This window comes from Pan troglodytes, chromosome 4, assembly GCF_028858775.2.
Source record: "Pan troglodytes isolate AG18354 chromosome 4, NHGRI_mPanTro3-v2.0_pri, whole genome shotgun sequence".
Classification (NCBI taxonomy): Eukaryota; Metazoa; Chordata; class Mammalia; order Primates; family Hominidae; genus Pan; species Pan troglodytes.
This window is the reverse complement of record NC_072402.2, coordinates 51,993,334-52,006,498: the sequence shown is the minus strand read 5'-3', so window position 1 is coordinate 52,006,498 and position 13,165 is coordinate 51,993,334. Positions and strand designations below refer to the sequence as shown.

General features: G+C 39.2%; 1 protein-coding gene across 8 annotated transcripts in view; it reads left to right on the top strand.

The window, feature by feature from the left end:
* IPO11 (importin 11) overlaps positions 1–12,854 on the top strand; it is a 221,483-nt gene extending 208,629 nt beyond the window's left edge. For all 8 annotated transcript variants that reach the window (XM_063811213.1, XM_054684345.2, XM_054684346.2 and 5 more), the window contains one exon: positions 11,426–12,854. In XM_063811213.1, coding sequence (XP_063667283.1) covers positions 11,426–11,590 — 165 coding nt within the window. In that variant the 3' untranslated portion in view covers positions 11,591–12,854. The remainder of the gene's footprint in view (positions 1–11,425) is intronic.
* The last annotated feature ends 311 nt before the right edge of the window (positions 12,855–13,165 follow it).

Here is a 13,165-nt window from a genome sequence, read left to right as displayed (position 1 = left end):
TCTGCAAAATAGATGGGAGCTCTGAGGAGGTGGCGGAAGAGTTGGTTTTTATAAGGTAACTTGAACAAGATCAAGGAAACAGCATAGTACAGAAAGTGGACTGGTTAACATTTGTTTAATTTCCTTGGGTGGGCTAAGGGAAAGGGTGCTTCCTTATCCTATCTCAGGTTTACTGGGCCCCTTTTGATTGGTTACTGTGAATCTCAATTTTAGATAACTGGCCTGTTTTTAAATTTTGTTTGATTACATGGCATCTAGCACAAGTGACTGCAATCTGGTTATTTAACACATGACAAAATGGAATTTGCTGATCAAAGATAGGTACATTTGGATTATCTAGATAGGAACATTTGTCATGACAAGTCATTAAAAGTGGAAGATGGGGTGGAGGGGGAGGTGGGGGAGGAAGGGGGGTGGCAGTGGTGCAGAACAGAGAGGAGGAGGAGCCAGAATAGAAAACAAAGAGAACATATTTCTGTTACTGTGGCCCAAGGACAGCTAACTGGCTATGTGGACATATCTATCTAACGGCATTATTATTCACTGAGTGGAAGCAGTTAATCTGTAGGTAGCTAAATGTTGATGGGCAGGGTGGGCAGGAGGAGAAAGTTGAGATCCCGTAGTAGGAAAATGCCAGGAAGCTTTCTTAGATGTGGCTAAGCACAATCTCAAATCTTTTCTTGCCAAAAGTTTTCTACTCTTTTTGAAGATTCCTCAATAAATCAAAATATAATCAAATAACATTTAAAAATATATATACATCTGATCTGTGATAAAAACCAATGAGATGGCCAGGTATGGTGGCTCACACCTGTAATCCCAGCACTTTGGGAGGTCGAGGCGGGTGGATCACTTGAGACCAGCCTGGCCACCATGGTGTGACCCCATCTATACTAAAAATACAAAAATCAGCTGGGCACGGTGGCATGCCCCTGTAGTCCCTGCTACTTGGGAGGCTGAGGCATGAGAATCGCTTGAACCTGGGAGGCAGAGGTTGCAGTGAGCTGAGGCTGTGCCCCTGCACTCCAGCCTGGGGCACAGGGTGAGACTCTGACTCAAAAAAAAAAAAAAAAATCAGTGAGAGAACAGGATCTGCTTTAGAAAAATTAGCCTCATAGCCAAACTTGGTTTATTTAACAATTTTGCTCTGTCAGCAGATGGTCAAGATGGAAAATTTTTAGCCCCTTATTCATCTCCATCACATTTTGTCATTTTTATAAATGATTCATACACCATTTGATGAAATCAAATTTTTGAAAGAGATTGAGGACACTGACCCATTATTAAACTTTCTTGCCTTTAAAGGTTCTCATTCAACATTTCCTCTTTATAGCACCTGCACTTTTCAGTCCTTCACCTGATACTTGACCTTGTTGAGCATTTTTATCAAGAGACTTGAGATTCTCATAAGATTTGCTCAGTGATCTTGCTTCTTGGAACCACAAAGGCAATTAGAACAATAAGGAGATACAAGGGAGCAGCTGTGTCCTATAGATGTTCATACTTGTTCAGATTTCTCAGTCCCTGTAATAAAAATGTAGACAGAAATAAATGATATTCAGAAAACTCGGCATATCCATGACATTTAGATTTCAAATAGAAATCTCATCTGATTTTTCCTCACAGTTTATCTTCTTTCCATTCTCTGAATCACCTGGTGTCCACATATAATAGGAACAATGTATTAATTCACATGTTTGGTATAGTATATACTCTCCCATAGTGACAAACAGGAATATTAATTATATTTCTGAGAGGGAAGTAATAGAATTAAAGGCAGTGCTGGATAGTGGCACTTTTAAATATCTAGCAGTCTTTTTCTAATTTAGTAACATTAATGTGCCATAGCACACCCCTAAATATTCTATTACACTTTGTTATGTAGCCATTTTACTTTAATGACAATAAGATGAATGGAAGGAAAACAATTCCCTATTATTTAATTTAGTTATATATTAAAGTTGATTTTTTTTTAATGTAAAGAGTTCACCCCATTGCTGGAAACTGAATGGAGACAGTCCTAAATTGCACTGCCAAAATGGAGTTATAAGTAGAAATGCTTTTATAAAACATGTAAGAAATTATCTCAAAAAGCAACATAGTTTTACAGGATTCTAAAAATACATGTAAGATTATAACATTTTTATTGGTGCAAAATTTATCTTATTTTCCTACACATTTTCTTTTTGTGATAGTAAGTCTTCCCCACAGCCTTCTGTATAAACTGATGCTAAGGATAGCCTATGGTAGTCTTGTGAGCCTATGTTTAGTTGAGCTTAAGATGATCTAGTGGGTGTATAGTGACAGATCTGAATAATATGATCAGGAAACTTAATATCTATATATAAAAATTCTACTCTATAAGTAGAATATGTAAATGTTCATGAAACATTTACAAAAACTGAGCATATTCTAGGCTAACAAAGAAAATCCCTAGTTTCTTAGAATAGAAATAGTACAGGTTAAATTATCTGACCACATTAAAGTAAAACCAGGTATTACACAAAGGTTGAGAGAAATACTGGTTCCATAAAGTTTTTTAAACAGTATTTTAAAGGGGAAGCTTGAAATTTTGAAGTAGATGACATACAACATTGAGATTGTTACACATAAAAACATGGGAGCAAAACTTAATTATTCCTAGCCTTAAGTAATTTTATTATACAAGAAAAAATGAAAATAAATGAACTCTACTTACGTCAAGATGTGAAAAAAAGGAAAAATAGAGACATTAGAAAAAATCAGCCTTAGAAAAATAGAAGACATTAATAATTTTAAAAATTAGAAGACAGAAAAGTACTAAAATTGATGAATAAGTATTGTTTGCTTGTTCTTCTTAAAAACCCCACAGAATAGATAAACCTGGCCAATTTAATCAAGGGGTGGAAGAATAAACATAAAATATTAGGGATAAGAAGGCATATAATATGGCTTCAGGTATTGTACATGCAAGTCTAGGCTAATCAATGGAAAAATCTTTTCAGGACAGTTTTCCCATATTAATTTTACCAAAAAAAAATTAAAAATAAACTTAGGACCTGATAGAAATAGATTTATAACCACGGAAGAAGTGGTTTAAATTGCCTCCTTCCCCCCAAAAGCCCCTCTCCTCAAATGTTTCTTGCTTGCTCATTGCAAGTGGTTTTACCAGAATGTACTATCAGTCTTTTTTTTTTAAGTAGTTTAATTCATTTAATATTACTAATGACAGGCCGGGCTGGGTGGCTTACGCCTGTAATGCCAGCACTTTGGGAGGCCAAGGCAGGTGGATCACTTGAGGTCAGGAGTTCAAGACCAGCCTGGCCAACATGGTGAAACCCCCATCTCTACAAAAAATTAGCCAGGCATGGTATTGCACGCCTGTAGTCCCAGCTCCTTGAATTTGAATGGCTGAGGCAGAAGACTTGCCTGAACCCAGGAGGCGGAGGCTGTAGTGAGCCAAGATCTCACCACTGCACTCCAGCCTGGGAGACAGAGTGAGACCCTGTTTCTAAAATGAAAAATTACTAATGACATTCTTTTAGCAATAGCTTGTCTTTCCACACTTCTTTCTTCTTTTGTTCCTCCATCCCTCCCTTCCTTTCTTCCTTTGTATCCAATTTTAAAGAATAGATCATTCTATGCTAGTTCAACTATTCTAGAACCTAGAAAAAAGAATAAAACAAAAGAATAGATGGCTTTTTAAAATAAAAATAGATGCAAAAAATGTAAATTACTATCAGCAAATTTGATCTAACATTAAATTTAACATTTATTCCTGGTAAAATTTCTTATTGAAATAGGAATAGAATATTATGTCTTTACCATGATAAAATATCTATTTGAAACTGCACAAACAGGCCGGGTGTGGTGGCTCACGCTTGTAATCCCAGCACTTTGGGAGGCCGAGGCAGGCGGATCACGAGGTCAGGAGCTCAAGACCATCCTGGTTAACACGGTGAAACCCTATCTCTACTAAAAATACAAAAAATTAGCCGGGCACGGTGGTGGGCGCCTGTAGTCCCACCTAGTCAGGAGGCTGAGGCAGGAGAATGGCGTGAACCCAGGAGGGTGGAGTTTGCAGTGAGCTGAGCCTAGATTGCGCCACTGCACTCCAGCCTGGGTGACAGGGCGAGACTCCACCTCAAAAAAAAAAAAAAAGAAACTGCACAAACATACCACTGGATAGTGAATATTCTAAATGCCAGAAAATTCTGTCTTCTGTAACAGACCTCTGGAATCTCAACTTAATGTAATAGTTTATTGCTCAGGAAAACCACAAGAGAGGCAGGAGCAGGAGTGGGTCTTGAAATCCGCAGTCTTTAAGGGATGATCCTGTCAACAAAGAGAGTCATACTCTGTAAAATATTTTAAGAGATTTATTCTGAGCCAAATATGAGTGACCATGGCCTGTGATATAGGCCTCAGGAGGTCCTGAGAACATGTGCCCAAGGTGGTTGGGATACATCTTGGTTTTATACATTTTAGGGAGACGTGAGACTTCAGTCAAATGCATTTAAGAAATACAGGGCTGGGCGCGATGCCTCACACCTGTAATCCCAGCACTTTGGGAGGCCAAGGTGGGCGGATCACGAGGTCAGGAGATTGAGACCATTCTGGCTAACACGGTGAAACCCCGTCTCTCCTAAAAATACAAAAACTTAGCCGGGTGTGGTGGCGGGTGCCTGTAGTCCCAGCTACTCGGGAGGCTGAGGCAGGAGAATGGCATGAACCCGGGAGGCGGAGCTTGCGGTGAGCCAAGATTGTGCCACTGCGCTCCAGCCTGGGCAACAGAGCGAGACTCTGTCTAAAAAAAAAAAAAAAAAAAAGAAATACATTGGTCCAGAAAGGTGGGACAAAATGTAGAGGCAGGAGGCTTCCAGATTATTGGTAGACTTAAATTTTTCTGGTTGACAGTTGGTTGAGTTTTTCTAAAGACCTGGAGTCAATAGAAAATAAATGTCTGGGTTGTGGAGACCAAAGTTTTATCATGCAGATGAAGCCTCCAGGTGGCAGGCTTCAAAGAGAATGAATTATAAATGTCTCTTATCAGACTTAAGGTCTTTGTTGATGCTATTACTGGAGAGGTATAATGAGGCACATCTGCTTGCCATCATGGCCTGAAGCAGTCTTTCAGGTTAAATTTTAAGAGTGTCCTGGCCAAAGAGGAAGTCCATTCAAACGGATGGTGGGTGGCGGAGGGCCTTACGATTTTATTTCTGGTTTACAATCGAGACTTATTGAAATGCATGGCTTCAACACATGGCTCTGTCTAGCAGGAAAACTGTGAAAAAGAATGAGTACGAGTAGTTTAAGAGTTAGGTTGAATAATGGCACTTATCATTTCTGCTCACATTCCATTGGCTGGAAATGTGGTCTGTGTGGCCTAGGAAAAAGAGTAAAAGAGTTTGATGATGATGATACAATAGTCTGTTACGCGGAGTTTCTAGCCAATGCGATGAGAAGAGAGTCTATGTAAGTTTTAAGTATTGGCAAAGAAGAGACGAAATTCAGAAGTCATTGTAATGATAATGTTGTAGTAAAAACCAGGTTCTTGTCACACGACCAGGAAGGATTAGGCTGGCAGACACTTTGAAGGGCGAGGGGGAACAGAATTATTGGGCAAAAATGGAAAAAAACTCAGCAAAGTGACAGGGGTACCTGTTAACAGGTCCCCATCTCACAGATTGAATCTCAGGTTAACACACAGGAACAGGAGAGGCCAGGCTCCTCCCCCTGCAAATGGGGCATAAATTTCCCAAGGCTCCACCCTGTCCTCCCACGGAGCAGGCCGGTTAGAGATTCTCCCAGACCTGCAGTCCGTTTTTCGGCCTTCAGGCTGTTTTAGGCTTGTAGGCTGGGTTTAAGGGGGAAGGGGAGTAGGGCCTTGGCTGCCTCCTGTCTCTGTCAGTAATTTAAGCCAGGAAAGTCCCTAAGAAGATCAACAGATCAACTATGAAGATAATTTAATAAGTGATAATTATATATAAATGTATGTTGCTGTTATATGCTAGCAATAACTAGTTAGGAAAAGCAGGCTAAATGAACGTCTTTTACAAATTTGAATCTCATTTACCCTGTGATTTGAGGAATCCTTTGGAATTCAGGAAACAAAAACTAAAATCAAGAAGCGCACTAAACTTTTGGACAGTGGAGGAGTCAAACAATGATTAAAAAAAAAAAGTCATCAACATTTCCTAGTATGCACACAGTAAAGTAAAACTCCCTCAAAATTGCCTCAGTGAGTCTAAAGGAGAAAGGAAACCTGAAAGGTTTCTGGCAAGTAATGGTAAATGGGTTTAAGTTTAAAGAGCTTGTAATTAGTAGCTGAAGGGTTTTTTTTTTTCTTTTAAGTGTTACATGTTTTCTTTAGCCTGTTGTCTATATTCTTTTATTTTAATGCATACGGAAATACCTGTAGATGTTTTATCGTGTTTTCTTGAGAGGTTAGGCCTCAAAACGCTTGGCCCATGTTTTTCTGTAGCAGTGCTTCTTATTTTTGGATATATATCACGATCACTTGGGGAGCTTTTAAATATTCTGGTACCTGAAACTACTTAAAATCAGAATCACTAGGAGTAGGACTTAGACATCAGCATTTTTTAAAGTTCCCCAAATGATTGCCTTATGCTGCCAAGTGAAGAACTATTGTATAAAGATTTGTTGTGACTTTGCTGAGGCTTCCCTTTCTCCTTTATTCTTATTGTTAGTTTTAAATGAAATAATATATGTGAATGGCCTGCCCTGTACCTAGCAGAAGCCTTGCTTATGATTGGAGTTTAGTAAATGTGGATATTGTATTTTGATTCCCATTTAATTGCTCTGAAGATGATTGCATATTGAAACGTGAAGAAATAAGCAGATGTTCTGTTGCTCAGATCTAGGCTTGAAATAATTACTTTGTCTAATTGCTTGAGTTGTGTTTCTGTCAAGTTCACTCTCAGAGATTTAAATAAAGCACACTGCAGTAAAGGCATACTAGAGTAAGAATGCCCAAGTAATAATGGTCAAGTACTAATAGAAAGAAAAATAATTATGTCAGGAAACCTAGCTTACAAGATAATTGCTAAATTGGAATTTTAATTTGTTCACTGAGACATGTATGTATATACAGTTATTTTTATCTCATGAAGTCTAGATCCCAGTGTTTCTAGACATAGCAATGTAAAATAGTTCCTTTACTTACAAGCTGGTCATTTAGAAATTGTATTCCAAGCTTCTCAAAGGACAGATTGGGTTTTACAGTGGGTATAGTTTGATGATTGAGCTTGTATTGCTGTGCCCTATTGATTAAGTGGGTTCTGATTGGTATCTGCTGGACTCATACTCTTCATTAAGCCACAGAGTTAGGAGAGTTTATATCCAACAGATGTTAGAAACTTAGTTATTTTAGATATATTTCAGAAATTAACAGTTATCTGCAGCAAAACAATTAGAAAGTCAGAAAAGAAGGGAATTTTTAAACCAAAGATAATTTAATTAAGGAATTTTTGAAGACCACATGGTTAAATACATTGTTGTAGATCAATTTTCCTTTAAGATTTTTTGGCCTGTTACATACCTAGTGTATTTATGTGTCTCCTACCAAGTTTCATGGAAAGGAAGCCTGAATATATTATTATTCTTAAAAAATGTTCTACATTTCTAAGTGACAAAAATTAAATTCAAATTTAGCAATTATTTAGTAGTTTTCTAGGATGGAAAACACTTTAGCAAAATTCGATAGGAAATTGTTACCAGAAAGCAGTCCTGATCCAGATCCCAAGAGAGGGCTCTTGGATCTCACACAAGAAAGAATTCAGGTTGAGTCCATAGAGTGAAGTGGAAGCAAGCTTATTAAGAAATACAGGAATAAAAGAATGGCTACTCCATAGGCAGAGCAGCCCCGAGGGCTGCTGGCTGGCTGTTTCTATGGGTATTTCTTTCTTTTTCTTTTTTTTTTTTTTAAGACAGAGTTTTGCTCTTGTTGCCCAGGCTAGAGTGCAGTGGCACAATCTAGGCTCACTGCAGTCTCCGCCTCCCGAGTAGCTGAGTTTACAGGCACGTGCCACCATGGCCAGCTAATTTTTTGTATTTTTCTAGTAGAGACAGGGTTTCATTGTATCATGTTGGCCAGGCCAGTCTCAAACTCCTGACCTCAGGTTATCCACCCGCCTCAGCCTTCCAAAGTGCAGGGATTACAGGCGTGAGCCACAATGCCCGGCCTTTTATGGGTATTACTTGATTATATGCTAAACAAAGGATGGATTGTTCATGAGATTTTTTGGGAAGGGGTGGTCAATTCTTAGAACTGAGGGTTCCTCCCCCCACCGTTTTTTTTGTTTTGTTTTTTTTTGAGACAGAGTTTTGCTCTTGTTACCCAGGCTGGAGTGCAATGGCATGATCTCAGCTCACCACAACCTCCACCTCCCGGGTTCAGGCGATTCTCCTGCCTCAGTCTCCCAAGTAGCTGAGATTACAGGCATGCACCACCATGCCCAGCTAATTTTGTATTTTTAGTAGAGATGGGGTTTCTCCATGTTGGTCAGGCTGGTCTCAAACTCCCGACCTCAGGTGATCTGCCCACCTCAACCTCCCAAAGTGCTGGGATTACAGGCGTGAGCCATGGCATCCAGCCAGTTCCTCCCCTTTTTAGACTATATAGGGTAACTTCTGGATGTTACCCCATATGTTACCCTACAAATACCACCATGGCATTTGTAAACCGTCATGGTGCTAGTGGGATTGTCTTTTAGCATGCTAATGCATTATAATTAACATGTAATGAGGAGTGAAGATGACCACAGGTCACTTTTGTGGCCATCTTGGTTTTGGTGGGTTTTAGCCAGCTTCTTTACCGCAACCTGTCTTATCAGCTAGGTCTTTATGACCTGTATCTTGTGCTGAACTCCTATCTCATCTTATGACTTAGAATGTCTAACGTCCTGGGAATGCAGCCCAGTAGGTCTCTGCCTTATTTTATCCAGCCCCTATTCAAGATGGAGTTGCAGGCTGGGCACGGTGGCTCAGGCCTGTAATCCCAGCACTTTGGGAGGCTGAGGTGGGCGGATCATGAGGTCAGGAGATCGAGATCATCCTGGCTAACAGGGTGAAACCCCATCTCTACTAAAAATAAAAACAAATTAACTGGGCATAGTGGCAGGCGCCTGTAGTCCCAGCTACTCGGGAGGCTGAGGCAGGAGAATGGCGTGAACCCGGGAGGCGGAGCTTGCAGTGAGCCGAAATCGCGCCAGTGCACTCCAGCCTGAGCGACAGAGCGAGAGACTCAAAAAAAAAAAAAAAAAAAAAAAAAAAAAGATGGAGTTGCACCGGTTCAAAGGCCTCTGACAAAACAACTTTACAGTAAGTAGTTTCTGAAAAATTATAATTGGGCATATAGGCTTAAAAAGTGAATAATGACATATGCCATATTAACAAGGAAAATGAAAGATTTTGATTCACTAAATTCTTGCTGGGTGAAATTGCTTATTAATGTAGTGAAATACAGTGGGAAACTTTGTTTCAAGGAATAGAAATCTCAAAAAGAAATTTGTAAGTAGCCCCACAGAAACTAAAATCTTGAACCACTTTAGAAGACTACTTCATAGGTTGAAGCATATGTCAAAAGGCTGTCATTACCAACAGAGGGAACTGCTGATACACACTTCAACTGGAACCATTCTGTCTTAGAGTAATAATTTTAAAATTAAGCAATACTGAGCCACGTGCTCATTAAAATCCGATGTGTAGACTTTAGAAGTGAATCTGGCTATTAACACTTCCTTTATCTGGTGTTACCCCAGAGTCAGGAATTCTGGGTAATTATCTCTTGCTAATGACTGAAGCTTCTGAAGGTTCCTAATTTTATCTTAACTATTTCAATGGAAATACTTCTTAAATGATCACATACTTTCTTAGAAGCCAAGAGCATATGGAAGTAATGGAAAGAGAACAAAACCAGGAATTTTTCCGATCTGTATTCTAGTTCTGATGAAGTCATTAACTTGAGAAAAACTAACCTTGAATGTCATTCAGAGCTTGGAGACATCAGCTTTTATCTCAAAATTGAACACAGGCCTAGCTGCTTAGAAATTGTATTATTAGACACTTATATAAGCTAATACATAAGATGAGATGTCAGTTGTAGAGTGGTTTGTCCTTTTACCAAATGGCCACAGAGGGGTATACTTTTCTAATTGCTGAGTCCATTTTTTAGAGTAATCTTCTTAATTTGGAATACTTTTAGGTTTACAGGAAAGTAACAAAAATAGTACAAAGAGTTCCCATGTGCCCCTCACCCAGTTTCTCCTAATGTTAACATTGTATGTTACATTTTTCTTTCCTCTTCTTTTTCTTTTTTTTTCGAGACAGAGTCTCGCTCTGTCGCCCAGGCTGGAGTGCAATGGCACGATCTCAGCTCACTGCAACCTCCGCATCCCAGATTCAGGCGATTCTCCTGCCTCAGCCTCCCAAGTAGCTGGGACTACAGGCGTGCACCACCACGCAAGGCTAATTTTTGTATTTTCAGTAGAGACGGGGTTTCACCATATTGGCCAGGCTGGTCTCGAACTCCTGACCTTGTGATCTGCCTGCCTCAGCCTCCTAAAGTGCTGGGATTACAGGCATGAGCCACCGAGCCTGGCCCTACATTTTCCAAATATACGTGGTACATTTATCAAAATTAAGAAACCAACATCGGTGCATTATTATTAAGTAAACTCCAGACTTTTATTTAGATTTTACCAGTTTTTCCGGTAACACTCTTAGTTGCAGGATTCAATCGGGTATATCACACATTGCACTTAGCCTGGGTCCAGGTGTGTTTTATGTATATGTATGTATGTGCATACCACAGGGATAGAAGAAGCCAAAATATTTTCTTTTGTCATTGTTATCTTTAAGGAGTGGACTTCTGGGTTATTTTTCATGAAATTACACTTCTTTTGTTTTCCAAATATCCCAGTGGGAGACGAGGAGTCCCTTTTTTTTTTTCAGCCAGAAGCATATACAGGAATTTAAATAGTATTGCAATCCAGGGTAGGGCAAACACTGTCTCCTTTCTCGATCCTGAGGGCATCACTGGGTTGCCACAGTGGTCTACCCTACCCTATCTTCCTAAGGAGAATGCTGGACAATTGTATTTAAATGTTCTTCAGCATGTTCTGTTTCTTTTAGAATGCTTTCTACTAGGCTTTGATGCTTTAAATGAATGAGTCCCCCAGCTCTTGAGAAATGCCTGATCAGAAAACATGTTCAGGGGGCGCTAGGGAACTGAAGTTAAGACTAATTGAATGAAATTTTCTTTGACAGATTTTTCCACCATGAGATTAGTACAGAATCTGTGTGAGAAGAGAGGCAGAAGCAATTTTGTTACTGTAGAAGAGATTACAAAGAACTTTTGTAAATTGCAGGTAGGAGAGACTTGTTTTGCTTTTTTGACAGTCTTGCTCCTCTCTGTATCCCACAGCTGGCCCTGAAGGACCCTGTTCATACAGTGTCACTGCAGCAGTTCATCTACGAGAAGCTCAAGGCACAGCAGGAGATGCTAGGAGAACAAGGTTTCCAGTCCCTCATGGAAACAGTGGATACGGAGATTGTCACCCAGCTACAGGAGTTTTTGCAAGGATTCTAAGAGCACATGACATGTGGCTGCCTCCCCTTTCAGAAACAAGCTGAGTAACCCAGCCTGCCGTTTGTATGTGAGAGCCTGCTGAGATGAAGAAATCACTTCATGAAAATAAGCAAAGACCACACATTTTTTACTACAAAATGTAAAGGATAAATGTAAATCCTGCATAACTAAAATCACAAACCTATTCCTCAAAAGAATTTAATTTTATATTTATGAGGGGGCCCTTCACTAAAAAGTACATGTAAAAGTACATTTGATGACAATAGCTGCTTAGTTTCCTGTTAAGAGAAGAAACTTTAGCTTTTAATTATGTGCTCTTAATATTTGAAGATGAGAGTTAATACCTGAGATGTTTTTCTGCAACCAAAATTCATTAAATTTGGCTGCCTTATCCTTTTTTTAAGCTAATGAAACTACAGGTTTGAAAAATGACAAAGCTGTTCAGATGATGCTATTAAAGAAATGTGTGTACTAAGCAAAAATATATAAATAGTGACAAATACACATTACCAAGCTTATCTTGCAAGGGAGTTATTTTCATCTAACATAGAAAGTGTGTTTTATCAGACAAATGCTTTTATTTTCATTCTAATAATTTGATACAGAAATTAGTAAAGGCATTTTTTTCTTTTTTTTTCCAGTAAATACATTGGGTCTATAAATGTGCATTTGTAAGGCCCACAAAAGTGAACGTGTGGTACTGCAGTACCACGTGGGAGACCTCTGGTTATGGTTTAGTCCTAGTTCCTTTGTTACTCCTGTGAGCACCGAGAAGAACTGGGTGACTCCCAGTCCCACCTGCGCTGTGACAGTCCCACGTGGCTACGACAGACTGTTTAGTACTTACCCTTCTCAGGTTCCTCAGTGCAGGGGTGCATCAGGGCCTCAATAATAGGGGTATACCTGGGAGGATCCAGCAGTAATCCCCAGGGTACTAGGATTACTAGTACTCTGATGGAACTAGTCTTCCTTCCTTATTCCTCGAACATGCAGTACATAAAAAGGGGAAAAGGAGAAAAAAAAAGCCTTACTTTGTTTTACTTGCCATTTATTGTAAGGAAACTTTAAAGCATTTTTTAGGAAATACTCAAAAGCAAGGTTGGAAAGTGTTTTATCTTTCTATAGAAAGTTGGGTACAGTATGTAACTGCGGGAAACCCACTGCCCCTTTGTAAGCTGTGGAACCCAAACTGTATGGGGATATTTGATGTTTTCAGAAAGAGGAAGAAAATATGGTCCAAATTAAATTTTCCAAAGATACCTCACCTTGGACTGATTTGTCTGACTACTTTTCTTACTCCCCCCAAAAAATGAGTTCTTAAAAATTGCCCAGTGACTTATAGAGAATTTTCTTTTATACTCTAGCTTTGATTCTGTGCTAGTAGGTATCAGTATTGCAGGTGGCAAATCCTAGTTACCCTTTTAATTTATCTTCATTTAAAGACAAAAAGCTCCTTTCAAGTGATATTTCTTTATCAGTATTACTCAGTCCTCAAGACTGATCCAAGAAGAATTTCTTTTTGTTGACTTAATTATTTTCATTTGAAACACTAACTCATTAGTGTTATCAGAAATT